The sequence below is a fragment of the Trichophyton verrucosum genome (genome assembly GCF_000151505.1).
Source record: "Trichophyton verrucosum HKI 0517 chromosome Unknown contig00650_1.f1.exp, whole genome shotgun sequence".
In the NCBI taxonomy this organism is placed as follows: domain Eukaryota; kingdom Fungi; phylum Ascomycota; class Eurotiomycetes; order Onygenales; family Arthrodermataceae; genus Trichophyton; species Trichophyton verrucosum.
This window is the reverse complement of record NW_003315302.1, coordinates 1-26,120: the sequence shown is the minus strand read 5'-3', so window position 1 is coordinate 26,120 and position 26,120 is coordinate 1. Positions and strand designations below refer to the sequence as shown.

At 46.6% G+C, this 26,120-nt stretch overlaps 10 protein-coding genes across 10 annotated transcripts; 4 read left to right on the top strand and 6 right to left on the bottom strand.

The window, feature by feature from the left end:
- Positions 1 to 69: 69 nt before the first annotated feature.
- On the top strand, positions 70 to 3,937 carry TRV_05822 (uncharacterized protein; the record flags this gene model as incomplete). The annotated part of the gene is made up of 7 exons (XM_003020082.1): positions 70 to 175; positions 205 to 2,520; positions 2,583 to 2,733; positions 2,913 to 2,958; positions 3,026 to 3,320; positions 3,378 to 3,778; positions 3,854 to 3,937. The coding sequence occupies 7 exons, from the start codon at positions 70 to 72 to the stop codon at positions 3,935 to 3,937; spliced, it is 3,399 nt and encodes a 1,132-aa protein (XP_003020128.1).
- Positions 3,938 to 4,052: 115 nt separating this feature from the next.
- On the bottom strand, positions 4,053 to 6,908 carry TRV_05821 (uncharacterized protein; the record flags this gene model as incomplete). The annotated part of the gene is made up of 6 exons (XM_003020081.1): positions 4,053 to 4,196; positions 4,315 to 4,407; positions 4,464 to 5,167; positions 5,213 to 5,974; positions 6,114 to 6,741; positions 6,801 to 6,908. 6 exons carry the CDS (start codon positions 6,906 to 6,908, stop codon positions 4,053 to 4,055), a joined length of 2,439 nt encoding a protein of 812 aa, XP_003020127.1.
- Positions 6,909 to 7,432: 524 nt separating this feature from the next.
- Positions 7,433 to 9,864, top strand: TRV_05820 (uncharacterized protein; the record flags this gene model as incomplete). Its single annotated transcript, XM_003020080.1, has 3 exons — positions 7,433 to 7,725; positions 7,788 to 9,657; positions 9,736 to 9,864. 3 exons carry the CDS (start codon positions 7,433 to 7,435, stop codon positions 9,862 to 9,864), a joined length of 2,292 nt encoding a protein of 763 aa, XP_003020126.1.
- A 645-nt stretch (positions 9,865 to 10,509) lies between these two features.
- Positions 10,510 to 12,798, bottom strand: TRV_05819 (uncharacterized protein; the record flags this gene model as incomplete). Its single annotated transcript, XM_003020079.1, has 1 exon — positions 10,510 to 12,798. The coding sequence occupies one exon, from the start codon at positions 12,796 to 12,798 to the stop codon at positions 10,510 to 10,512; it is 2,289 nt and encodes a 762-aa protein (XP_003020125.1).
- A 302-nt stretch (positions 12,799 to 13,100) lies between these two features.
- On the top strand, positions 13,101 to 13,942 carry TRV_05818 (uncharacterized protein; the record flags this gene model as incomplete). Its single annotated transcript, XM_003020078.1, has 2 exons — positions 13,101 to 13,338; positions 13,452 to 13,942. The coding sequence occupies 2 exons, from the start codon at positions 13,101 to 13,103 to the stop codon at positions 13,940 to 13,942; spliced, it is 729 nt and encodes a 242-aa protein (XP_003020124.1).
- A 173-nt stretch (positions 13,943 to 14,115) lies between these two features.
- Positions 14,116 to 15,399, bottom strand: TRV_05817 (uncharacterized protein; the record flags this gene model as incomplete). The annotated part of the gene is made up of 1 exon (XM_003020077.1): positions 14,116 to 15,399. The coding sequence occupies one exon, from the start codon at positions 15,397 to 15,399 to the stop codon at positions 14,116 to 14,118; it is 1,284 nt and encodes a 427-aa protein (XP_003020123.1).
- Positions 15,400 to 15,777: 378 nt separating this feature from the next.
- TRV_05816 (uncharacterized protein) lies at positions 15,778 to 16,179 on the bottom strand (the record flags this gene model as incomplete). The annotated part of the gene is made up of 1 exon (XM_003020076.1): positions 15,778 to 16,179. The coding sequence occupies one exon, from the start codon at positions 16,177 to 16,179 to the stop codon at positions 15,778 to 15,780; it is 402 nt and encodes a 133-aa protein (XP_003020122.1).
- Positions 16,180 to 18,500: 2,321 nt separating this feature from the next.
- On the bottom strand, positions 18,501 to 20,116 carry TRV_05815 (MFS transporter, putative; the record flags this gene model as incomplete). The annotated part of the gene is made up of 3 exons (XM_003020075.1): positions 18,501 to 19,676; positions 19,827 to 20,017; positions 20,044 to 20,116. The coding sequence occupies 3 exons, from the start codon at positions 20,114 to 20,116 to the stop codon at positions 18,501 to 18,503; spliced, it is 1,440 nt and encodes a 479-aa protein (XP_003020121.1).
- A 1,257-nt stretch (positions 20,117 to 21,373) lies between these two features.
- TRV_05814 (uncharacterized protein) lies at positions 21,374 to 22,818 on the bottom strand (the record flags this gene model as incomplete). Its single annotated transcript, XM_003020074.1, has 4 exons — positions 21,374 to 22,230; positions 22,302 to 22,368; positions 22,545 to 22,699; positions 22,767 to 22,818. The coding sequence occupies 4 exons, from the start codon at positions 22,816 to 22,818 to the stop codon at positions 21,374 to 21,376; spliced, it is 1,131 nt and encodes a 376-aa protein (XP_003020120.1).
- Positions 22,819 to 24,016: 1,198 nt separating this feature from the next.
- On the top strand, positions 24,017 to 25,824 carry TRV_05813 (Leucine carboxyl methyltransferase family; the record flags this gene model as incomplete). The annotated part of the gene is made up of 2 exons (XM_003020073.1): positions 24,017 to 24,296; positions 24,377 to 25,824. The coding sequence occupies 2 exons, from the start codon at positions 24,017 to 24,019 to the stop codon at positions 25,822 to 25,824; spliced, it is 1,728 nt and encodes a 575-aa protein (XP_003020119.1).
- Positions 25,825 to 26,120: the final 296 nt, after the last annotated feature.

Sequence of the window (26,120 nt, the reverse complement as noted above, 5' to 3'; positions counted from 1 at the left end):
CCCAGCCGAGAAATAACCGGAACAGGTCAAATTTCCAGGATGAAGTTCGGCCGTAATCTACCCCGGAACATGGTTCCAGAATGGAGCTCCTCCTATATCAAATACAAGTCCCTGAAGAAACTGATAAAGTCAGCTGTCCAAGCTAAGAAGATGGGCAATGACCCAGATTTAGCTGGTAAGACTGTTCCGATTGTGCCTCCCTAGATTATACTAATACAACCCCAGGCTTCTTCTACAGCCTTGATCGAAATCTCGAGGATGTTGATAGTTTCTACAATAAGAAGTTTTCTGACTGCTCTCGCCGTCTGAAGCTTCTCGAGGACAGATTCGGTCACCCGGAGACCTTGCCATCCCACCTGGACCCGGAAGACACCGAGGACCTGATGGCTGCTCTACTAGAGCTCCGTGGCCAGCTGCGTAAGTTGCAGTGGTATGGCGAGGTAAACCGCCGAGGATTCATCAAGATAACCAAGAAATTGGACAAGAAGCTTCCCGGCGCCAATGCACAGATAAAATATCTCTCAACCAAAGTTAACCCTGCCCTGTTTGCCACAAACTCCCGTCTTTTACACTCCGTCAACTCCATTAATGAGTGGCTCTCTGTCCTGGGCCATGAAAAGGTCATGGATGATAATAGCTCTACTCACTCAGCCCTTTCATTGAAGAAACCTTCATCCGGAGTAATCCTTAACCTTCCTACCAGCCTCCTACTGTCTGTGGATGATGCTCTTAGACGAGACGATACCAATGCTCTTTTAGATCTGCTTCCAACCCTCAAGACTGCTGCTGATGGGATTGGAGAGGCAGTGTTCACCAAAGTCTTAATATCCCTGCAGCAACGGTCGATCTTCTATCGCTCAAAGGCCTGTCTTGCCGCTCTCCTACAGCGAGTTACTTCCCTCGAGGAAGAAGATGACATTAACAAACGAAATTGCATCCATCGCCTGGTCATATCGATTGGCCGGTCGCAATCAACAGTTGACCCTGAATCTTCAGCCACAATGGTATTGAACTTTCCTACAGAAACATCAAATTATATCACACCAGCAACTACTCCAACACTGAAGCCTCAGAGGCCAGTTGTAATGGAATCAGACCACCCAACCCATATTGGGCGCGACAGCCCTGTCGTGATGTTCTTACAATATCTCCTTGACAACCTACTCCCTCACCAGCGCCCCGCGCTTCTCGCAAGAGATATATCAGGAAAGACTCCCTTGCACTTCGCAGCTCAGTACGGATTTAAAGCCGTCTGTGACGTGATAATCGAGCATCTTCAGGAATGGGATATGTTTGATGTATCCGAAGGTATTGATGGCCCACTTTGGCAGGACGAGGATGGCATGGCACCGCTCCATCTAAGTGTAGTCGGTGGTCATCCCCTAACTACCAAGACGCTCCTGGATTCCGAAAACTGGAAAGGCAGTAATCAGGATAAGACGGCAATTCGAAGAAATATTCTAAAATCCAGCGCCGTACTTGCTCTTGCTACAAAGGCGAACTTTGTTGATATAGTCCACCTTTTAGTTGAGGCAGGTGTGAATATCAACTATCAAGATGAACAAGGTGAAACAGCCCTTCATTCAGCGGCGCGATTTGGCCATGATCAGTGTGCCGCTGCCCTCCTCAAGGGATCAGATGAGCAAAAAGCCAATGTTGAGCTGGCAGAGAATACCTACGCTTGGACTCCATTGTTTATTGCCTCGGTGGATGGTAATATCAATATCGTCAAACTCCTCATTGAAGCAGGGGCAAACCTAGAGGCCACTGACTCCTCTGGATGGACTGCAAAGGAGCATGCGACACTCAGAGGCCATATCGATATCGCCCGTCTTTTGGATGAAGCCATGGCTACTTCGGACGGCAGCGTTGAGTCCGATACCGCGTCGCAGTCTGCGGTATCCTCATCTCCACCATCTCAGTGTTCATTGAATGATCGAAACTCGAAAGACCGCGCGCCGGATGCGGTAAAATCCTTTGGCCATCGCTACTTGACAGACAAAAGCATGATTCTTGTAAGCCTGGGAACAATGGATATGAGAAAGACAGCAGATCCCGTTAGCCTTGAACGGATCCCCATGGCAGAGGCCCATCTGACACAGCTCGATACTGCGCTTTCAATCGTTGTCTCTGCAAGTGGCGCGCATGGTGAACCTCAGATAATTGATCTGCCTGTCCAAGACAACATCTCAACAGAGCCAATAGTCTTCCATACGGCAGACTCCAGCAAAACCAAAATTGTCTTCGACTTGGTACCTACATATGCAGGCTCTAAAGATGAAGTGTTCGGCCGCGGCGTAGCTTTGTTATCTAGTTTCAAGCCAACCGTCGGGTCAAGCCGATCCAACCTACAGGGAGACTTTGTGGTTCCACTCATAGCCGCGAAGACCCTTGAGATTATTGGCTCCGTGACCTTCAATTTCCTCGTTATTACACCCTTCAGTCATCCCAAAATGTCCATTACAGAAGAACAGACATATTGGAAGAGTGTTACATCACCTATGGTCATCGGTCATCGAGGTAAGACACATACAACTACCGTCAATATTTCTTTATTCTTGTCTAATTTGGGGCTATTTCAGGTCTCGGAAAAAATATTGCCGGGCGCCATTCTTTGCAATTGGGAGAAAATACTGTCCAGGTTTGTCTCAATCTGCTGCAAATATTTGACTTTCCTAACAGCCGTCCCAGTCTTTTATCGCGGCTGCAAACTTGGGCGCTTCATATGTTGAGGTAAGTGTCATACCCTATCATAAAATATTGTTCGTTTTTACTAAATGCTTTTCGTCTATAGTTCGGTACGCAAATCTGCCAACCTTTCCTTATTGGGACAATGCTAACATATATTGAAATGAAGATGTTCAACTAACCAAGGATCATGTTCCCGTTATTTATCATGACTTCCTTGTTAGTGAGACAGGAATTGATGCACCTGTTCATACCCTTACATTGGAGCAGGTACTTTTCCCCTCCCCCTTGACAGTAGACCCTTGTTTTGTGCCCAGGAGCTAACCTAAATTATTAGTTCCTTCACATCAGCGATGGTCGGAAACCAGCCGGAAAGCAGTCATCCAACCATAGCGGAACGCCAAACTCAGAAGATGGATTTCCACGTCTGTTGCAGACGCGACCACGATCCATGTCAGTTGGTGAAGAACTCGATGTTCCGAACCTCAGTGAAAGAATGAAGCATACCAGAGACTTCAAAAAGAAGGGATTTAAAGGAAACTCACGTGGCGATCATATACAGGCTCCTTTTGCAACTCTTGAGGAACTTTTCAAAGAGCTACCAAAATCTGCTGGGTTCAACATGGAATTGAGTGAGTTGACTGTTCCAAATGCACATGATGGATCTTAGTACTAACCTACCCCATCAGAATATCCTATGCTTCATGAAAGTGAAGAAGAAGAAATGGACACTTATGCCGTGGAACTAAACTCCTTCGTTGACAACGTTCTGCGTATAGTCTATGACCATGGTGAAGGAAGAAACATGATCTTCTCGTCTTTCAACCCAGACATTTGTCTCCTTCTTTCTTTCAAACAACCTTCCATTCCCGTTCTGTTCCTTACAGACTCCGGAGTGAGCCCTGTTGCCGATATCAGAGCCAGCAGTCTCCAGGAGGCTATTAGATTTGCCTCTAGGTGGAATCTGCTAGGAATTGTTACCAATGCGGAGCCATTGGTGCTAAGCCCCAGACTTGTCAAAGTTGTAAAGGAGTCAGGCCTGGTATGCGTTTCTTACGGGACCATAAACAATGATCCAGCCAATGTCAAGGTATGTTCATTTCCAGGTGTTACTTTACACCCCCTATTCAAGTTATCCAGTTGCTTATCATCATTGTGTCCATAGATCCAAGTTAATGAAGGCATCGACGCTGTTATTGTTGATAGTGTCCTCGCCATTCGACAGGGATTGACTGGCGTGGAAGCATAGATATCACTAGTTTTGCTTGATTCATAAAACTCCGTTTGTTATTTAGCTTCTATCTTTACTCTCAATTGCACCGCAAACAATGGGAGATAATTTTCCAAATCGCCCAAGGTGGATTTTACAGATTCTTGTAATTCTTTTTGCTCATTTCCTCCAGGAAACCAAACCCGGCAATTCTTTTCATGTTTTCGTCCCAAAAAATTAACTCAACATTGTGCAAAATTAGCGCGTCTTCCCGATATGCCAAAAGAAATAGCCTTTCCTTTAATTCACATCAAGCATCCATCTTGAATACTAGAATGCAGGTCACTCATTCCTACTCGTATCCGCTTGGGCTGGCTACCGCCTCGGAGACCTATCCCACTTTGGTGCATAAATACTTCCACAAACCACTCATACCAGACTTTCCGGTCGTCTGTCTGTCTAAACATGGTCAGGACAATGTCCGAGTTTTCAGGTATATACAAAGGGCTCTGTAGAAATGTGATTAGCATAGATAGTAGCTAAAATGTGACCTGGACTTACGTACCTTCAAGGGGAAGTATATGGGGAACCAGCTTATCATATCCTTGCTTTTAGCATCCATAGTGAGAGGATTGGTCGACAATTCAACATCCCGATATAACACAGTTTCGAAATATCCTGCCAAACCATGGCATGTGCCGCCCTCAGTGCAGGGGAAAGTTAGTCGAGTCTGGCGAGTGTTATGAGAGTTTGAAGGTCTAGCTGATAACCTCGAATCCTCTGGTATGTTCGGATTCGGGTGCGAAAAAGTCCAGGCTGCCTGAATAATCGGGGTATCTGCCTCTTTCATGGGTGGTGGAGTTGCAGAAGGAGTTGAGGTTGAAGTAGAGGCCGCAGCGCTAGAAGCCACGCTACTAAGATGGGAAACCGCTGGCGCAGTAGTTGAAAGGTAGTCGAATGCATGTAACATGACAACATAAGGGGTTTCCGGAGCAGCCGGGTTCGATTTGGTCTGATTCTGAGTATCCGCATAAAGACGAGGTGCTGAGATGGGTGTAATATGCGATGAATATGAAGTAGGAATTGAGATTCCATGAACGGGGTTTAAAAGATGATCGACACCATCAAGGCATTCTGGTGATAGTTCATTGTCACCAAACGAACCCAGAAGCTCAGATATGATGATGTCGATGGGGTAGTGAACTTTCGAAGGCTTGGTTTCGGCCGCTGGATCTGAAAGTATGTTAGAATTCTTCTTGAGCATCAATTCTACTAATATTTCTTATCGATCATTTGGTCAGGATACAGACATACCTTCAGCCTGGATTTCTCGAACTGGTCCTTTCCAGCTTCTCATATCAGAATGCACCAGTGTCACACTTCCGGCCCAGACAGCTTCGTTTTGCCTCTGGAGGTGGACAAATGCATTTTGGTTCTTCTCTAAAGCCCACAACTCAATGTCAACTCCAGCTTCAACACTTGCTCGAATGGCCCTAGAGACCAAAGGCCCACGCCCAGCACCGACTACAGCTAATACCACCCGGCCATCCTGACTGGATGTCGGTTTCTTTTCAAGTGCCCAGTCCTTTAGAGCTTTCGCAATAGCCCGCTCATACCATTCATACTTGACTGGATCCGTTTCGAAAACCTCGTATGTCACGCTTTCAAGGTTAACCGTGAGAGGTTGCAGTGGTGCCTGCAAGTAATCTTGATATCCCAGAGTGAAGCTTTCCACACGACTCCACTGTGGCTGTTTCCTCTCTAGGTTTCGTATATATGACAGATGCGGCACCAGGTCGTCCTTTTTCTTTGGAGCCTGTGCTGCCTCAGCAGGTGTCGGAGAATAGCCTTCTACCTTCTCCAGTCCAGGTATCGGCCCAACGTCGCAGAGAAAGATCCATGGAGGGATGCCTCGCATTGCACGAAATATGTATGACTGATGTGCTTTGCTAAGAACAGGGTAATTTTTAGGGTTTTTCACGAACGAAGTGCTTGTCAATGTAAGTATACGAACAGGCTCTGACAACCACCTTGTCTGCACAGTGGATGGAGGAAGCTGTCGAGGTAACGATAAGGCTATATCAAACATGATAGTTAGCACAAATCAATGGTAGAATCAATGGAGTAACAGGGATTGATCATGAGTTGATATAAAGGCTGAGGTAAAAGAGGCCTTTGTGTGAAATGATCTTCTGGGTAAATACATTTTTCTTACCTACTGTTAATCTTGTATGATATTTACAAACTCTCCTAATTATATTCCACGCATTCCAGGTTCCAAACAAATCTAACTTTGGGGATACTTCAGGCATTGTGTTGCCCAAATATTCGGGCCTAGCAAACGGAGATATATCTCCCATTTGGTCTGCTTCCAACTCGGGATTGTCAACGACAGGTAACCAGATATTGATGCGAATAAATGGTGCGGTTGTTAAAACCTCTTGAATTGCTCGAGCATAGTAAATCAGCCCATCCCCATGTGAGCTTCCATGGTGTAGTTTTGGACCAGGAATGATAGCATGATGGATGCCACAAAATGCAGCATAAGCAAGTTCCAACAAGAGAACTTGGCGAGATATATCAGCAATAAGTGGGTCTGGCGAACACATGTCTATCCATCGACTTGACACGGCAACCACATAACTGTTGGTTCCTTCTGGTCGCAGATTCGTGTCTGCTGTCGTAAATGAGGGTATTTTGAGAGGTGCAGAATTACGCGAGGTGAAATATGTGCCAGTCACGTCCTGGACTGGCTGATGAACTGTGGAAAGATGGCTTGACAGTAGTGAAAGGACACGCGATTGAAAATGCGGTGTCGTTATTGGTGTTGTAAGCATATCATACTAAATATTCGTTAGAAACAAGTTTGTCGAGGGCGTGTATAGGAAGGAAAATATCATACCCCATTATCATGAGCCAATTGAGATATTTCATTATTGATACGGAATTTCCGATCGGATTCATGTTGTCCGACGACGAATGTCGGCGGAGTTCCCTCAGCCTGGGCCATAGTGAGTATCCGGTCTCCGCGTTACTACCCAGTACCTTGATGCTTTGAGTGATCAATCGCCGTCAAACCCCCTGCCTATCAGAGTGGTTAGTAGTTAACCAAGGACCAAACTCAACAGCTGATAATGCGCAAGTCCAAGTCCAAATCTGAGGCTGGCTGTAGCTAGCTCCAGGACAGATGAAGCCACAGGAAGCTAATAACCATGCCCTCACTCCGTGGGACTGATGTCAATATTTTGATATCCCACTCGGCTTTTCAACGGTTTTCAAATTTGGCGTCGTGGGGGGAAGATAGTTAAAATAGTTTAAATTTTGTGGTGGGCGCCAGACTTGGCAAGTTTGCCGCGGCTCTCTCGGCTTACCTTCCTATCGCGGACCTCCCGCCAAAATTTCTATCTAGGAATATTTTTTTTATCTTTTAAAGACTTCAAGCAGCCAAAACGACGCCAGCTTTGAACGCGGGCATCCTGCAGCTCGACGGCGACTTGAGACCAGGAGACCGCGCAGTTACGTTCATTCGTCATCATGGCAGCTCGGAGTGACAGTGAGAATGCGTCTCGCGCCAAAAGACTAAAAACAACGGCAGAATCAGACCCTCGATCGAACCCGTACCTCGCCCATATGTATGAGAATGAGGATGCATCCAGTGGGATAAACGATGAATCACCTCTCGCAGCTTTCAGAAGACACGAGACAACCGCAGAGATGGCGAATGAGGTTGAAAGCGGCAGTGTGAACCCTTTCACAGGCAAACCGTTTTCCAGTCGATACGTATCCATACTCAAGACCCGTCGCGATCTCCCAGTCCATCAGCAGAGGTAACGTTTGCCATATTAGCATTCTCCTCCTTTTCAAATACATAATTCTAATATTTAGATAGGAATGAATTCCTCAAGCTCTATCAAGAATCGCAAATTCTTGTTTTCGTTGGCGAAACTGGTTCAGGAAAGACTACACAAATTCCACAATTCGTGCTATACGATGATCTTCCTCAGTTTCGAGGAAAGTTGGTTGCCTGTACACAACCGCGACGAGTTGCTGCTATGTCAGTTGCCGAGCGTGTTGCAAACGAGATGGATGTTAAGCTTGGAGAAGAGGTTGGATATAGCATTCGATTCGAGGACAAAACCAGCTCCAAAACCATACTCAAGTATATGACGGATGGTATGTTGTTGCGCGAAGCCATGCATGATCACGATCTCAAGCGGTATAGCACCATCATACTTGATGAAGCTCACGAACGTACCATGGCAACGGATGTCCTCATGGGTCTTTTGAAGGAAGTCGTACTGCGCCGTCCAGATATGAAACTTATTATCATGTCTGCTACTTTGGATGCACAGAAGTTCCAACGCTACTTTTCCGATGCGCCATTACTGGCGGTTCCTGGAAGAACCCATCCAGTAGAAATATTTTATACCCCAGAACCAGAGCAGGACTATGTTGAAGCCGCGATCCGCACGGTCTTACAGATTCATGCTACTGAGCCAGAAGGTGACATTCTTTTGTTTTTAACGGGAGAGGAGGAGATCGAAGATGCTGTTCGCAAGATTTCTCTCGAGGTAGACGAGATGATCCGTGAAGTCGATGCTGGACCAATGAAAGTCTATCCCTTGTATGGTTCTCTACCTCCAGCCATGCAACAGCGTATATTCGAGCCCCCGCCGCCGCCCCGAAAACCCAAGGGAAGACCCGGAAGGAAATGCATTATATCCACAAACATTGCAGAAACCTCACTTACCATCGACGGTATTGTGTATGTGGTAGATCCAGGATTTTCTAAGCAGAAAGTATACAACCCACGTATTCGTGTGGAGTCTCTGCTTGTATCCCCTATCTCAAAGGCCTCGGCTCAACAACGTGCTGGTCGTGCTGGTCGTACCCGACCTGGGAAATGTTTCCGTCTCTATACCGAAGGCGCTTTCAAAAAGGAACTTATCGAGCAAACGTATCCCGAAATTCTTCGCTCAAACTTATCTTCTACAGTTCTGGACTTGAAGAAGCTTGGTATCGACGACTTGGTTCACTTTGATCTCATGGATCCTCCAGCTCCTGAAACCCTGATGCGAGCCTTAGAAGAGCTTAACTACTTAGCATGTCTAGATGACGATGGGAACCTCACTGCTCTTGGTCGATTGGCCTCTGAGTTTCCTTTGGACCCTGCCCTGGCTGTGATGCTGATAAGCTCTCCAGAGTTCTACTGTTCCAATGAAATCTTGTCTATTACTTCCTTACTTTCAGTGCCCCAAATCTTTGTTCGCCCTGTTGCACAGCGGAAGCGTGCAGATGAAATGAAGGCGCTATTTTCCCATCCAGATGGCGATCATCTTACTCTACTTAATGCCTATCATGCATTCAAGGGACCGGAAGCACAAGCTAACCCTCGTCAATGGTGCCATGACCATTTCCTCTCCCTACGATCTCTGCAGTCCGCCGATAACGTCCGACTACAGCTTCAGCGTATAATGGAACGGGAGGAAATTGAATTAGTCTCTACCCCATTTGAAGATAAGAAATATTACGAAAATATCCGCCGCGCACTTGTAGCTGGATTTTTCATGCAGGTTGCGAAGAAAGAGAGTCAAGGGAAAAACTTGTATCGCACTGTCAAGGATAACAATGAGCCAGTTTTATTGCATCCTAGCACAGTTTTGGGATATGAGGCTGAGTGGGTCTTGTACAATGAGTTTGTCTTGACTACAAAGAGCTTTATTAGAACTGTCACCGCAGTTAAGGGAGAATGGCTATTGGTAAGTCCCTTGCTGATGAGGCTTTTCGTATACTTTTCTTTACGTTAGTTTCATAGCTTTCTAACATATTTACTATAGGACATTTCTCCTGCGTACTACGATATCTCTAGTTTCCCGAAAGGAGAAATTCGATCCGCATTGATTCGAGCTGGCGAAAGGTTATCTCGAAAGGAAAAGATGCGATCTGATGCGAGCAAGAAAAGATGAATTTAGCCGAGACCACCATTACGACATTTAGACAGGCAGAGAATTAACTAGTATCTTTTATGATACGGCTGGTTTACTTTGTCTGTAGCTTATGAAGGCTTTGCCACGGCCTATGGGCTATTAATGATATCACAAGTGTTAGACTCGGGTAGGTGACCTTTATAGCGGCTTATAGAATGTGATTGTGTATTTGTCACTTTCTACAAGAGTCTCTATCTGCTCTCAAGACACTAAAGTGGCTCTATTCACTTGTATCCACAGAGACAAAAAGAAGTTATAGAATTCCAAGAATCCTTAGACGTGTACAGATATTCTGCATTGCATGCTAATGTTTACCAATAACCTATAAAAGCAAGCTGGGATGTAAGGTTGTCATATCGCCTTGTGCTAGGCCTTTATTGAATCTATAATACATAACGCCGGTCCGCCTGTCAGGTGTTAATGAACCTCCCTAGACGATAATAGTACATTTAACCAAGTTCGAAAGCGTAGGTCATCGCAAATATCCCAACATAGACCACATAAGATATATGAACAAGATTATGCCAATATGCCTCGAAGATTGGTTAGGTTAGAGGGTAAAGGAGATGAAGGAGGTGAAGGCAGTGTGAGGATGGATGAATGATTTTAGGGATGGCATAACACTCAATTAGACGGGAAAGATTGGTAGGATTTGCGAATGTTTGAAGAAGGGTATTTATTGATGGTTGAGACCTTTTTTATTTGGGGGGAAACTTTCGTTGGAGGTCTCTGTAATTCAACGGCGGCAGAGGAGACAGCTGAATGAGGTTTTGAGGTAGTAAGCTTAGAAGCTATAGATGGTTCCTGAGTTGTCGTATCCACCTTTGGAAACTGGTGAGACATCATTGTCTGTATCATGTCCAGCTGTGATTTTAGAGTAGCCATTTCTGCTTTTCGCGTTTGGCGTTCAATCTCCAATGCAATGTCGCGGATGGCTATATCCAAAGAGTGAACTTCCTCCCGGACGGATTCCGCCTCACTTGGCTGAGATAGCTTGAGATGTAAATCCCTCATATTTCGCATATGGCTCTCCTTGTCCACTTCAAATTTCAAATCACGGATGACCAATTCAGAGCTTCGAATGTCGTACGCAAGCTGGTCGTACCTCCGCTGGTATGATGCATTTCGGTCCTGTGTTATTGATACGGCTTGCTGAATGGCTCCTCTAATGCTATTTGCAAAAGCTCTGTGTCTCTCATCAATAGATAATTGGGAGACAGGAAGTTTGGGAAGTTCCGCAGCTGCGCGCCACCGCTCCAAAGTGGACAAAATGACGATTCTCTCATCAGTAGAATTGTAGGCATCTTGCCAATCAATACCATGGGCGGCAGCAGCTTTTAGAATGGAGTTTCCCAGTCTGTCTTTTCCGCAAGAATTGCAGAAGGCGGCCATGTATAATATCAGTCGTTCAAACTGACCCTCACTATCTGCCACAGTGGAAGATATATAATCTACCACTCTTAAGAGAAGTAAACCACCGCTTTCCCAGTCCTGCTGTTGTGTATAATATCGTAGGTAAGATCCTAGTATGTGCGGATTGTCTGAATATCCACGATGTCTCATGACGGCTAACCAGGCATCTGCCCTCTGCGGCTGGTTAAAACTAAGAGCGGAAGATATAAGTGTGCTCAAAACTGCATGGTCGCTGCCCCTGGGTGGTACTGGAATTTCCATGTTGCCGACCTTTGTGAGTTTCCAATACTGCGGTAAACGTAGCAGTTTTCCTCCGAGCAACCTGTTTAAGAAACCATCAAACCTATACAAATCTTTAGATTTGTTGAAGAAGTCCAGGGTAGCGATAATCACTCCTTCTCCAAGAATAAGGCCATTCGGGAATATCGAGTCAATTATCATGTTCACCACATCGTTTTGCCTCGACCGACCAAACATCCTTATCATTAGAGACACGGAAAGCCGTGATAACGGCTCTTCTGACGATAAGATATTCTCTGCAACTTTGACAAGCAGATCTCGAGACGTCAATTCGTCATCTTGGTACATGGTATACATCCGCTTCAAATCTTCATTCAAAGCAGCCCTCTCTGCGATTAGATTCTCATGCTCCACTATTGTGATATTCCTGGCAAGATCGCCAAACCATGCATCCCGAGAGCTCCGGAGTTTAGCTATCCTAACCCGGATATCTTCGAGTTCTTCCAGAAGCTTTTCTATTTCGATATCCGGGAGGATGCAAGATGTTCGAGAAGTAAATGGCACGCCAGCATACAAGTGAGCTAGGGCAGGCCGTAGGATCATCTTAATCGCTAATTGTCTTGCAGCTAATCGGAGAATCGCCCGTTGCCGTAGAATATCATTAAGTGAGAGGTCGCTTTCATATCGTTCTATTTCGGCCTCAGACCTGGGGTCCACGTCCAGATCGTAATTCGTTAGCTCGCGGGGGTGTGATTGTATCTGTAGGGTTGCTGAGTTCTCCGTTCCTGGGTTGATGTATTCCACATCAAGCGCTTCTACTTCTGAGTTTCGACATTGAGCTCCAACAGCCTGGGTCGATAATCCACGGTATGTGCGTCGAAATGTGTCCGGCCTTGTAGATGTACTGTATCCCCTCCGTTGATGTGATGGAGTTGACGTCCGAGTCCTCTTCCTTGATGCTAGAGCTTCTAATCGACGGAGTTGATCAAGCTCCAGTGCTTCAACCTCTGCTTTCACGGCTTCAATTTCTTGTTGTCTCTCGATCCTTCTCCTTGTCTTGACGCTAGTATCCCATGCAACAGCAGTAGCAAATAAAGTGGCATAAAATCCGGTAACGCTATTCCCAATTAACAGCCGCCTTCGACTCGCTGCAGATACCGTTCGGTTAGATGCAGCATTTGAAGTAGAGCTCTTCAAGCAAGAGCCACATCGGCATGTATAGGCCTGTATCTGGGCCCGTGGCCAAAATGTCTGCATCATGCGGAATATGGACGGGGCATCGGAGGGCGGCGGTTGGGGGCGGGGGAAGGACACTCGTGTGTTGTATCCTATATCAAAGATGGTCCCTGGCGCATGACAGTGAGGGAATCCATGCTGTAGACATCAATTGCGGGCGTTCGGGGCGACAGTATGGCATGAGTTGCTGATATCAACGACCAAAGCCCTCCATGGACATATTTCTTCGTGCTAGGCAAAATTGACTTTTGGAACATTACATAAGCAATGAGATAGGATAGTGCAAACAATGCAAACAAGCTCAAGTTCGCGCTTAAGTGTAACGTATGCCGTCTCTATCAGATCTACAAAGGGATATATATATGCCAGCGGAGGATACATCCCACTATCCAGCAGCAATTGAAGGGCTCGCAGTGTCGAAAGGCATACCATATCTCACCATGATTAGCCCACGGAGTATTTTATTAGCCCTTTTGGCATTCACTCCCTCTATCCACGCCCACGGGTCCCACGGCGATAACCAAGATCGCTCCAACCTCGACTGGGCAACCCTCCATATGATGGGTATGTTTATTATATTATCGAGTCCAACCAGCAGTTTCGTGGCTGAATGCTCCTTTGCTTTTTGTAAAAACGTTTGGCACGAGTGTGTCTCTGACAAGTAAGAACTATTATAGAGGAGCACCACATCACATCATTTGACGCCAGATCATTCTTTTCACTACACGACTATGATAACTCCGGGGTATGGACAACAGACGAAGTCCGACGAACGTATGGGCTGGACGATGAATCGAATGCGGCATTAACCGAAGAACGAAAACAACAAATACTTCGAGAGATTTTTAATATCTTCGACCCTCTAAAGACAGGTGTGATTTCAGCCAACGACTATGTGCGTCTCACACAGCAAGGCAAGAAGTTGCCTGATTTTGGAACTGGACCCGGACACCATGGCGACATGGAGTACGAATATGAGATTCATCACTTCGAGAAGTACCATGGAGATGATGCGAAAGAGGAGGATTTGACCCACCCGGAGGATATCGAACACTTTAGAAAGCACGACAGAGAGTATGCCGAAAGCCTCAGATTGGAGAAGCTTGAAAGCATGGATATTGTGCTTGCCAATATTCCTGCCAAATTTTTGAAAAGCCCAAGCGCGTAAGCTTTCTTGTTCAAATTGTTAGCTGATGCGTCTGAATGAATAGAATGCTGTATGATTCCGTTTAGCATGTTTAATAGATTTCTAATGCCAGTGTATATACCATACTACTCGCCAGTTTTCTTTGTAGCAACGCGCCTACTAGTCGTATGCAGCAACAGCTCGGCTAAATATTTTCACTCTATATTCTCACGATCAAAAATCCGGGAAGGTTTGATATTCAGGTCGAAAACGCAGTGCATCACACCTGGAGCATAAGTCTTGACCTCCTCAACATGCACACACTCTACCTCGCTCGAGGCATGACCATCTATAAGCTTTTTCTTGGATTGTATTCTTTCAAACTCTGCAACAATTGCAGCCTGCTTCTGCTGTATTTCGTGAACATTGACGTTTTCATGCACATGAACCCAGCCACCCACCTCTGGATCTATCAAAGATGCGGCGGTACCCCAAGTTTCTTTGGAACTTGGTAGGAGGCCCAGATTAGCATGTCGTATTGGCTTCCAAGCGCTCCTTGCCTCCATCTTGGCCTTGATGCCTTGCATAACACCGGCAGCGAAGGTGTTATCGCCGTGGAAGGCAACAACTCGCAGGTTGTCATCTTCCAACATCTCAACTAGGCCATCAATCCCATCAACCGTCCCTTCATTGTTCATCTTCAGTATCTTTATTCCCCATTTGTTTGCTTCACATCCTCTTCGCAGACCTTCAATGGACCAGCCGTTAAGCTCCCAAGCCCAAACCCTGGCCACGCCCATTTTCAAATAAGAAAATACAAAATAGCCTATTCCAGCGTACAGGTCTATCACGGAAATTTTTTGCACAGGCTGACACAGTTGCTGTTCGTTCAAGCCATCAAATCTTGATTCTAGTCCGAGAATCCTAGCCTTCTCCACGATATTCCCACGGCTAAACATTGTATACAATGGAGCCCAAACTTGGGTTATCTTGGAGTTTTGCACAGTCTTCACCCAAAATGCCTGCTGAAGATCTGTCTCTGATGGGTCTATATTTTGATCTGTAGAGGGTATCATTGGGCCAAAATCTCCGTATAAAGGGGTGAGATCAGTCGGGCCTCGTACTTTATTCTCTTTTCCAATACGAGTAGTAAGTGAAATAGGAGCATTGACTGCTACATGAGTTACACCCATTGGCGAAAAAACCTCCACTATGCAGGCGTATAACTCTTGCAGTTGGGCATCGGTTAAAAGGGAAATGAACGATTCCCATTGAGGGCTCTTGTTGAAAAAGTTTGGGGAGAGAAGAAGAAGGGGTTCGTATATAGTAAATCTTTTACTGACAGAAGACAGCAAACTGTCCAGATCAATATGGTTGTCCAGCATGAATGAAGGCTCAAGATGATTGTCAATAAAGAGTTTAACCGCACGCTGAACCGAAGGGTTTACAGCTTTCTTTCTTGGCCTTCTATCGGGATTTTGTGACCTTGCATTGTGCATTCTCGAATATGTACGGCATATACTCCCTCCGATTAACACGTTGTCAGACTCAGCCAGCTCATGATGGATAGTCGTCGATCAGCCTCGAGATGGTTGAAAATCCACAATGGATCACGTGATGGTTCATTGACGTGAGCTCGAAGCTTAATATTCTTGTTTTGATATCAGTTTTAACCACAGACGAAGATAACGAAGCAACGATGAATATCTGAAATAACGCTGCTAGAGGGACATTCTTTTATTTTAAAATAAATTACATCTCCTGCCAAAGATAAGGTCGTCTTGCACGAGCTGTAAGCTGCTAACTAGGGCCGATCTCCACATTAATTCATGGCGTGTCAACTCCCGACAGAGCGGTATTCAGCCATCAGGCAGCCCCTAGACAAATATGATCTTTCTGAAAATCGACGTTATGTGGAAGCTTGCTTTGTCTGGTGAACTCCAAGCACCCAAGATCTGATCTGGATAGGTCTCTTTCGAAGTCACAGTGCGGAAAAAGTTCATACGCCATTTCGAGCCCTGGGGAGTGTCCACGTTAAAGAGAGCAAGAGGGATCTGTACATTTGAAGTCCACTTCCCTTGGGTTTGAGCAAGCGATGTCTTCGAGGTGATTCCGTCTGCTATGGGGTTGCTGATGAAGGCGTGGTCGAATGGAGCACCGTCTGTTCGGTTTTTGGATGGGTTGTAGACAAAGGCCTGGTATGTGACGTTGTTGGGGCTGACTTCAAATTCAAGATATGTTGAAGGATCGGCATGGCCGGTAGATATAAAGGCTTCCATCACTTCATATTTCCAGATATCATCGTTTATCTTTGCGAAGGGTCGAAGTAGAAATACTTTTCGTCCTTTGCCTCAAACTTCAAGCTGAGTGTCTTGCTGTTATAGCAAAGCCTAATGGTTGTCCGTGGGAAGGGTTTCTGGTCAGGAACAGTCTTGTCGAAATTAATCACAGCATTCCAGGGACACCTGGGAACCTGGACGATAGGGTCATGGGCTACCACACAGCCGACAGCTGTAGCCACCGCAAGGACAGAGTGAAGGCGCATTTTCTAGAGATGTCTGGATATGTCAACTCTGTATGAAAGGATGCGGAGGAAGGAAGCGCGGGACGATATTTTCAACCGAGAACTCCGGACGACATGGGACGGCGCATACACTTTATAGCAGCTGCCATGGGTGCATGTCTCTCTTGCAGCTCTGGACAGCAGTGACAAAGCGGGAAACGTGTATTATCATCCCTGCGGAATTATAGCATCTGCAGGCAAAGCTATCACTAGCTTCTTGAACCGAATGAAAACAGCTATATTAGCATTCCCCTGCGGTGGAATGTAACACTCCAATAGGGCCCAGGTATGGCGATTGGTTGTCCCCTTGTTCCTTGATCGAGTCCAGCCGTCCTGGACCCTAGGAGCTCATTACCACGGTGCCAGCGACATGTTTTCACCATGGCTTCGATTGGTGAACATGTGGAACGTAAATCCTCGACGTTGCACTGTGGGATGCATCACGCGCGTGGCAGCAGGCCGACCCACTGCCATCCTCCAGCTACTCGTATTGTGAACGGCAAAGGAGCGAGATTTGACCTGGAAAGGGTATCAGGATGGAGGAATAATATCGCCTGTCCTGGGAACGTCCGAACGTTAGGACTCCATCGGCCATCGGGCACAAGGCCGAGTTTGGGTGGATTGCATACAGGTACTCTGGTCATATATTTATAACTTGGGGCGGCCGCCGCTCAGTAAGTAGTTATTTGCCTTCATACTCCTGAGCTTGTCTTGCATTAACTAACTACTTCACCGAGTGTTAAGCTGGTTAAACTAACTTGTTATTTTTTGCTTTTGGGAAGGAAAATAAATGAACGCTTCCAAGCAGGCAGTCAACCGCCCACAGAGCGTGGCACGAGTCGGGGAGCACATAAGCAGTCGAGTCAGTATGAATAACTCTTATTTATCTCTATTTATGCATCAAAATACAAGTTGGAGGCCGTCGGCCGACTCGAGCTTCTTTATACAAACACAGGGCTTGGTATTGATCGCTGCACAACGTGCATTCAAGGTATTTCCCCAAGGCCCGGGAAAGTCCAGTAGCCAGATTGGATGCAAGATCCAGATGAAGACGATGAAAAAGCGCCTATCCATCAAAAAACCTGGACTATCTATCAGGCAGCAATCAGTTATGAGTGGCTGATCGTTTGACGTTGGCTCGTAAAATGACGATCTTCCAGCTCGTCAGAGCCATCTCACCCGTCTCTGCCCAATCATAGCCATTGAATGATGAGAGATTGACGAGAAATACGATATCCAAAAGAGGGACTATAAATAGTCCAAGTATATATACCTTAACTGTCCCTCAGCCTCATTATCTCTTGGGAAACAGTGACCCCGACCCCCCTTCCCAAGCAGAACCACTCTCCGACATTTCCCTAGCTAAGTCAAAGACAGCTTTTCCAAATATGAAGCCTCTTTTCGCCGCACTTTTACTCTTGCCTACACCCATATTTGCAGCTGTGGGTGGTAGATGCTACGGGGAATGGAACACAGATCGCTGTATTTGCTTGGATCACAACGTCTGTACCAACACTTATCATGGGTGGGCGTACCAGGGAACTCCGGAGACAAAGAACTGGGCTTGTCCCTTTGATGGAAATAACGTGTGGGGATGTGAGATCTCTCCCTGTCCAGGCAAGGGAAGGACTGCGGTATGCAAATGGAAAAATGAGTGCATAGGAACTGTACTTCCGGGTAGGTCAAATATCCAGATGTTTGATGTCCTGTACGAGACACCTAACATATTCTAGATCCGGTTTGTCCTGGCGGCGGCGACTTTGTGTGTTGTCAAAATGCCTGAAGTATTCATTTACTGCTTGACCTTGGAGCAATGACTTCTTTACCTGAATGAGATAGCTGGAAGTGTGCTGTGATGTCATGTATAGGGTGTTGGATCGTTTATATATATCAATATATATGCCTAACCCAGTCTTTGAATGACTATGATGCGTTTCGTGTCTCATAAGTTATCCTTTCTGATTTCCTAAACCGAAATTTACTCAAGAAGTTCCCGCCTCTATATATACCCTTATGTTTCTATTCCATCCCGCAGTTTTAAATGCGGATGTTGCTCCTTGGAAGACTGGGTAGGCACATCCAGACTAATAAACAGAGTATTAATACTCCTAGTATGAACGGCTGCAGAACCTCGACTCCTTTTGCCTGGGCGATGGCACCAACAGCAAAAGGCAACGTACTTGCTCCTGAGGCACCCATGGCCGAAGTGAAACCAATAGCAGCAACGTGGAGGTTTCTTGGTAGTAGTTTCGTTGCTGCAACAACACCTGCTGGGAACAAAGGCCCAAGGAAGAAACCCATAAATGCAACAGCGATAGCAGAAGCATAGAAGTTAGGCACAAGCCAGAATACCAGGTCTAGGCCAATACAACATCCAAGGTAGAACACGACGGCGTGTTTTTCTGTTTTGAAACATCTAGGGGTAACAAACCCTAGGATCATCCGGCCTAGTGTAATCCCCAGCCAGAAGCCTGTAGCAGTGACTCCAGAGTCAAAGGGTGAACCATGTCGAACATTTATCATGAAGGTTACAATCCAACCTCCCAATCCGACCTCTGCTCCGGCGTAAATTGCAAGAAAGATACTGCATATCCAGGTTACCCGGTTACTCAACGCTTCTGCCATCCTGGTCTTGCCCAACAGCTTAACCATAAGCTTGTTTGCCCGTACCGGAGGTGTGTAGGCATTGATGTTGTTTCCAGGACCTTCAGCTTCATCGTATGAGTCTCTGTGAGCCTCTCGATATCTGGATCCGGTTGCACTCCAGAATGCCGGGAGGGAAAAAGCGAGAGACAAAAAGGAGGCTCCGGCGAGCAAATAGTAAAACTCGTACCATTCCCATCCGGCCTTGGTAATAAGAGCAGTTGCAATAAGAGGAGCAAGCATTCCTCCTAGACCATAGAAGCCATGGAGTAGACCGAGGAGTTCATTTGCATTTGCCATGCCACCTATCCATGCATTCCAAGCTGCATCTGCAATTCCGTTACCGAAACCAGCAAAGATGAAGGCAACGATAAGGGCCGGATATGGTGGATGAAGACAGACGGCAACATAAGCCAGTATATGCGAACATGGTCCCAGGAAAGCAATACCACGCTGACCCAACTTCATATGGATCATGTTGCTGAATGTCGCTGCTGCTGCATAGCCACCCAACGGCGACAAGAAGATCAGAGAGACGACTGTATATGAGATGTTGTAATGTTTTTCAATCTAGATGTTTCGGTCAGCTCAACGCCGAGAAGCAGTTAGGGGTAGTTAATACATACATATGGTATCACAGCCTAGATGATATCAAAAGAAAAGGGTCAGTTAGTTATTTGTCAACCACCTTGGCTGTTTCTCGACAATGACGAAGCTCACCCCATATGCTGCATCATTGGCACCGAGGATGATGAAGGTATAGTTCGCCGCTGCGAACCTCCACAGGTTGATAGCCGGCTTGTTCCATTTTGGCAGATTCGAGTGAGATGAATTGATCGAAGCAGCACCTCTATTCTCCTCGTCAACTAGCAGTATCGAAACTATCAGCACTGGCCTACCTGGCGGGTTGGCTAGATGGCTAATGGCTAATGCATACCTTCTCTCATCTCCGGCTGGGGAGGAGGCGAGTCGATGCAGCCCTGGCTGAGGGTCGTCAGCGGGACGCTCATCTTGCCCACCAGCTGCCCGAGTTGCTTTGTTCTGGATAACCGACTATACAACTAACTAGTTATACGTAATGTCCTGCGGCGGGAGAGGGCTCGTATTAAGAGGACAATGAGGACAATAACGTTGACAGGATGGCGAGAAGACGCAGCCTATAACTATATATATATGGGACTTCATGAGTCTAGTTACGGCCAACTTGGAACTCGATCTGCCGGGAGCCCAGCATCCGACGGGAAGCTGGTTGACCTGGCTGGGTCGACGGATAGCCCATCCCGCATGGAGCACCGCAGCTGGAGGATTCGTGGTTTACCTCAGTGGAACCGGGAGGCCCATAAATCGACGAATTTTGAGAAAGCCGGTGAACCCTGGACTGGCCCTCCTTCTGCGGGTGCCGTGCCGGGGTTAGTTGCGCCCTTGTCTCCGGCAGCGAAGGAGAGCCGTTCTTTGGTGGCCGGAAACCCGGAATACGGCAGATAAGAATACGATGAACGCTTGGGAGCGATCTGATGGTTCTCTTTTGCGTCATTGCGAGCTCTAGGCCAAAAGATACGGAGTGATGGTCGTGGTGTCTTCGGGCTTGGTATACAGTTCGCCCCCTTTCACGCATGACTTTATATCTACCTAGGTATGATCTCCGTTGTGGGTTGACTGGACAAACATGTTCCCTGCAGAGAAGACGAAATTGGGTAGGATGATCTTCGTGGGGAGAGATTAGGCAGACGAATACATACATTTGAGTACCGGGGGGACACTGCTTTAGCCATGCAGCAGTAGTTATTGAGTAGAAGAACAGCAAGGAATTAAGTAGACAAACATCCATACACCCTCACGATAAAACGCCCTTGCAAGCAACACATTAAAAACACAGATGCAATTCGCTCGTGAGAAGGGAAACGAGTGAGCTGCCTTGAGACAAATGCCAGACACCAAAATAAATGATAAAAAAGACAAAGAGAAACGATTTTAAAACGTCAAGATGGAGAGAGATAAGCATGATTGACATGATTCACCCGCTGCAGTACCCGCAAGCCCACCAGCAATCCATCGCTAGTGGTTTTACTTATCTTCAGTTACTTTTTCCTTCTCATTGGACGCTGCCATATTTCAGTCTGGCTAGGTCAGTAATCAGCTGCTGACGATCCCAGTCTCTCGCTGGAGTCGAGGACGCTAGAAACGTAATCAAATCAGCAGGCCTGGCCATAAATCGACGGAATATCAAACAGAGAAAAGATGTTTCAAAAAGTAAGGGGAAGCTAGACTTACGAATACTGTTTAGTCAGTGTACCCTCGCCGCCTTTCGAAAGATCGATGTTGAAGACGTAGAAGACACCATCACTCGTCACCACCATCACCTGCGGCGTATTGCTACTCATCGCAACAACACTTCTCACAGGCCCAGACCGTGCCTGAGCATTTGCAGTATGCTTGGGCAGTTTGATCCAGGCGAAATCGCGTGCTGGCTCCCACATCTCCGTCACACCTTTAGGTAGGTATCCGCCTACCGTGGCAGCAACTGAGGTGCCGAGTGTCTGTGAAGTGCGTCTTATTAACCCCATGAACGTACCATCGTATTTGCGTCCTAGGAATCCATCCATCTCCGGGCCTTTACTACCAGAAGTTTCACGCGGACGGTTTCCCGGTGGTGAACTGCTCGCGCTTCCAGTTGAACCGGGAGACCCGGTTGCTGTTCCTTGGTGGCCCAGTTTGAAGATGTGCACTGTCTCCGTAGCAGATGAGACACAGAGCAGGGTAGATGTAGTGTTGAATGACATGCTATAAATCGTCGATGGCATCGATCCTCTGCGAAATTGATACAGCTTATGGCCGTCAGAGACTGAAAAGACACGAAGAATCGTGCCCTTGTCGGATGCGGTAGCAAGCATGGTACCATCATTGTTCAATGAGATACACGACAGTGGTGATCGATGCGCTTCTATAACATTGATGGCTTCAAGCTTTTGGGCGTCGAAAATTAACACCTCTCCATTCGTAGGGGCAATGTGTGAATTCCCTGGAGGAGTGTGGGTAGGAGCAGTGAATGATGGAGGAGGAGCCTTTTGCGGAAGCGGATAGGCAAGATAGCAATTATCGGACGATGGAGACAGAGCGCAAATAGCTAGATAATATATATTAGCCTAGGTCCGCGAGTTAACCAGGAAAAGAAGTCTTAGATATAGGTAGTCTTACCGTTCGGATTTGGTGATGTTTCAATCGTGTACAGCAGTTTCATCGTCTGGATATCATAGACATAGATCTGGTCCTCCAATACGATAACTAGGCGCTTTCGATTGAGGCGCACAGCGAGCACAGTTGTAGGGAAAGTCAGTTCACAAATAATCGATTGTCTCTAAAAGATTCAGGCAACCGTAAGCCATTCCATCAGGTAGAAGGTATCACAACTCTGCTTCTCCAAATGAATTACCCACTCACCTTTGTATTCGTGATTTGAAGCCGGCGAGGAGAGAGTATCAATGCGACAAGCGAAGTGGAAAATAGCATCTCCAGCATGGCGATATTTCCGTCCTTTGTCTCATAGCTCTTCACGAAGGGGTCGGTCGAAAATATGCGAAAGCCTTTCGCGGTGCCTGCACAAGTCCGCACTGGTTAAAAAATGTCTCCAGTACGAAAGGCCATCCATATGAAGAGTCATACCGACAGCTAGGTAGCTGTAGTCCTGGTTAAATGTTACAAAATTCATCGCCATGATGCGCCAAGTTGTCGCGTAGAGAGCGGAGTCGAAAATGCGGGCAAGACGGTATGACTGGAGAGTTACTCAGGCAGCTCAATGTCACAGATAGCGAGGATAACTTCAAAACTCCGCAAGTCGTTTCTACCTGTGGGGGGTCGTCGAGGGTAGGTCTCCAAAGTCTCCGGGCGTCTGGAGTGTTGCGTCAAGCGTCCGAGGTGGCAGGCATTATCCAAGAGTAGGTCGAACGGTGCGGCCAGAGACACAAAAGATGGTACCGAGGTGGCCAGTAGGTGGCGGAGGCAAGGAGGCAATATTATTGTGCTGCTGGAGCCGTGCTGGATGTTCCGCCGAATGTTGAAATGGCGACTCTGGCAAATATAACGAGTTGGTGTTTTGAGCAAACATCGCCAACGAGAGGAAAAGTGACGGAAGTCATACGCAGGTGCAGAGTGGCTTGGCCGAAAGCGGCTTAGCGTCCATCATATGACGCACGGGAAGATGCACAGATCATTTTTGAGGCTTATATCATGTGACTCTTATCGATAAGCTAAAAATTATTTTTATCAAGGCTTGGCATATTTTTTCCGCTCCGGCCTCCTTCTTTGGCCCTGACCAATCGGGCTCATGGTATTATCATAACACGGACTGTGTTGACGCGCAGTTGCAGAGTGTGAGGTCTTTATGAGGAGACCAAAGCAGTGCTATGACGATGAGCAAACCCAATGAACTCCAGACGGAGAAAGAAGCGGGCATGGTGATGGGGGTAAGCGTTTTTGTTCTATTGCCTTCTTTTTTTCCATTCTTTATATTTTGCTAAGACTTTATTCCAGACGAATGGAAGTAGTATCGTTTCCAAGCGTAGCGTTGAGCGGATATACTACAAGGAACCTCACTTCTTTCGGCATTTCGTCAAGTCCTCCCCCCGCAGAGCGCCCTTGATAAACCGGGGGTATTGGTTGCGAATGTATGCTATTGAGCATACGGTCATAGAGTTCCTCAAAGAGGCGACAGGACGCCCAAAACTAGTCATTAATTTTGGATGTGGATTGTAAGTTTGTAACTTGCAGCATCTCGGATACTGACTGAAAGAACTTCATTAACACACTCACTCTTCTAATTTGTTTTATATAGTGACCCATTAGTTTTTCAACTACTTTCTCAGAATCCAAGTCTATGTGAAGATACTATATTTATTGAGATTGATCACCACAAAATGATGTTGGAAAAATGGGAAGCCATACAAAGCAGCGCCGAACTTAAGGAGCTTATCCCCGACGCAGTTTCATCGAGTGAGGGTGGTCCTGTTATCCACGCCAAACAGTATATTGGAATTGGGTGTGATCTTGGAAATCTTTCAGAATTGGAACGAACGCTAAAATCTGAAGTGGATACATCCGAATGCTCCATACTGTGCACTGCTGAAGTAGCTTTAACTTATATGGCAGTCAAGGCCGCTGATGCACTAATATCATGGGCTGCGAGACTGAGTGATGGTCAGCGCTTATTTTCCTCTTACATTCTTAATACGAGGCTGGGTTAATTGAAGAGTATTTGCTAACCAACTCATTATCAGATACCCAATTCGTGTTGTTGGAGCAGTTCTTCCCAGACGGCCCTGATCATCCCTTTGCAAGAACCATGATAGCTCATTTCACTAAATGGCGTGCACCGCTTCAATCAATTCACATATATCCCACATTAGCCCAGCAGGAGCAGCGATTCCTCAAAGTAGGCTGGAAGCAAGCAAGAGCTAGAAGCCTGTGGGAAGCCTGGAGTGACCCCAGTTTCATAACCGCTGGAACACGTGCATCTCTCGACCAGTTTGAAGCCTTTGATGAGTGGGAAGAGATTGCTTTGTTTGCTTCACACTATTTTTTGCTCAGAGCTAGTACGCGGGCGACAAAAAGCAATAGCAATGACGAAGCGTTCGTTAATACAACTACAGAACTGTTGGATACTCAACCCCGGATGACTGCTAATTTTAAAGCAGGTCCAACCCATCACAAGCGATTTGGAGCCTTATTTTCTTTTGGTGACCAGATTGGTTTTCATGCGGGGTTGGGACAACAAGCTCGACTTTCGTCTACAGATACATATGTGCAATCGGATGCCGCATATGCCCACGTAAAATGTGTACCACCAGAGTCACTCCCAGCACGGATATGCCATACCATAACGCAGGTGTCGAATAACAGATGGCTATTAGTTGGGGGTAGAACCGCGCCGTCAAAGGCCTTAAATGATACCTGGTTAATGGAAGGGGATAGGTGGCGACAATCGTGTCCCTTTCCAACTTCATCCTTTCGACACTCTGCAACTGCTGTTATACTTCCTAGTGGCGAAGAAGGCGTCCTTGTTTACGGCGGAAAAGCATCGAATGGCACCGTTAGCGGGGAATTTTCCTTGTGGAGAAACAACAGCGGCATAGAAACTTGGACAGTACTATCGAAAAATGGTAGCTCTTGCATGCCGCGCTTCGGGTCTGTTTTGTCTAGCATTGGTAAGGGGAGAGGAGTCCTTACTGGAGGAATGTCTCAAGATGGCATAGTGCTGGATGACTTTTGGACATGGCAGATATCCACCGATGATACTGGGAAAATATATATCCGGTTAACAGATGAGAAGGCTCGACTGGAAGGTTCTCATCCACAAATATCCAAATGGGTTAGTCGTTTTGGTTCCACTGCGCATCAACTTGGAGAAAGCCTTGTTCTCATTGGAGGAATTGCTGTTGGTGGGTGTATACCGCATGAGTATGAAGTCTTAACCCTGGACCTCAGCGTCTTTCAGTACGACGATACCCGTGAACTGTCTGTACCGATGGCCTGGAAATCTCCTGTCGCTGCACGGCCGCTTTTGGTTGGCCACAGTTCCATCTTGGCTGGTGGCGGCAAGATCTTGATCGTAGGCGGAGGAGCAGTGTGCTTTGCCTTTGGCACATACTGGAACAATGGCACCTGGGAGTTATCTTCTGGAAGCTCTTATATAAGGGATAATGAATGGCGAATGCTTCGGCCATAGCCAGAACCTCCTGTATCCAGAACGGTGAGGGATGGCCAACTATCGAAGCTGGAACATTTCACCGCTAGCACTGGCATCAGGAACTAAAAACTACTATTATCAGAAGAGTTCCTTTTTACTATAAGCTAAAGGAGTATTCTGCAAGTTAAGATACCAACGAAAAATCAACGCCAGACATAAAGCGCCCCTGTTGAAATACCGTCACAGCGTTAGTTAGGCTGCGGGTAAATCGTTTTGGATAGGCATTGCCTTCCAAGGCAGCGCGCGGGAAGCCACTGGATTCTCCCAAGTTTAAC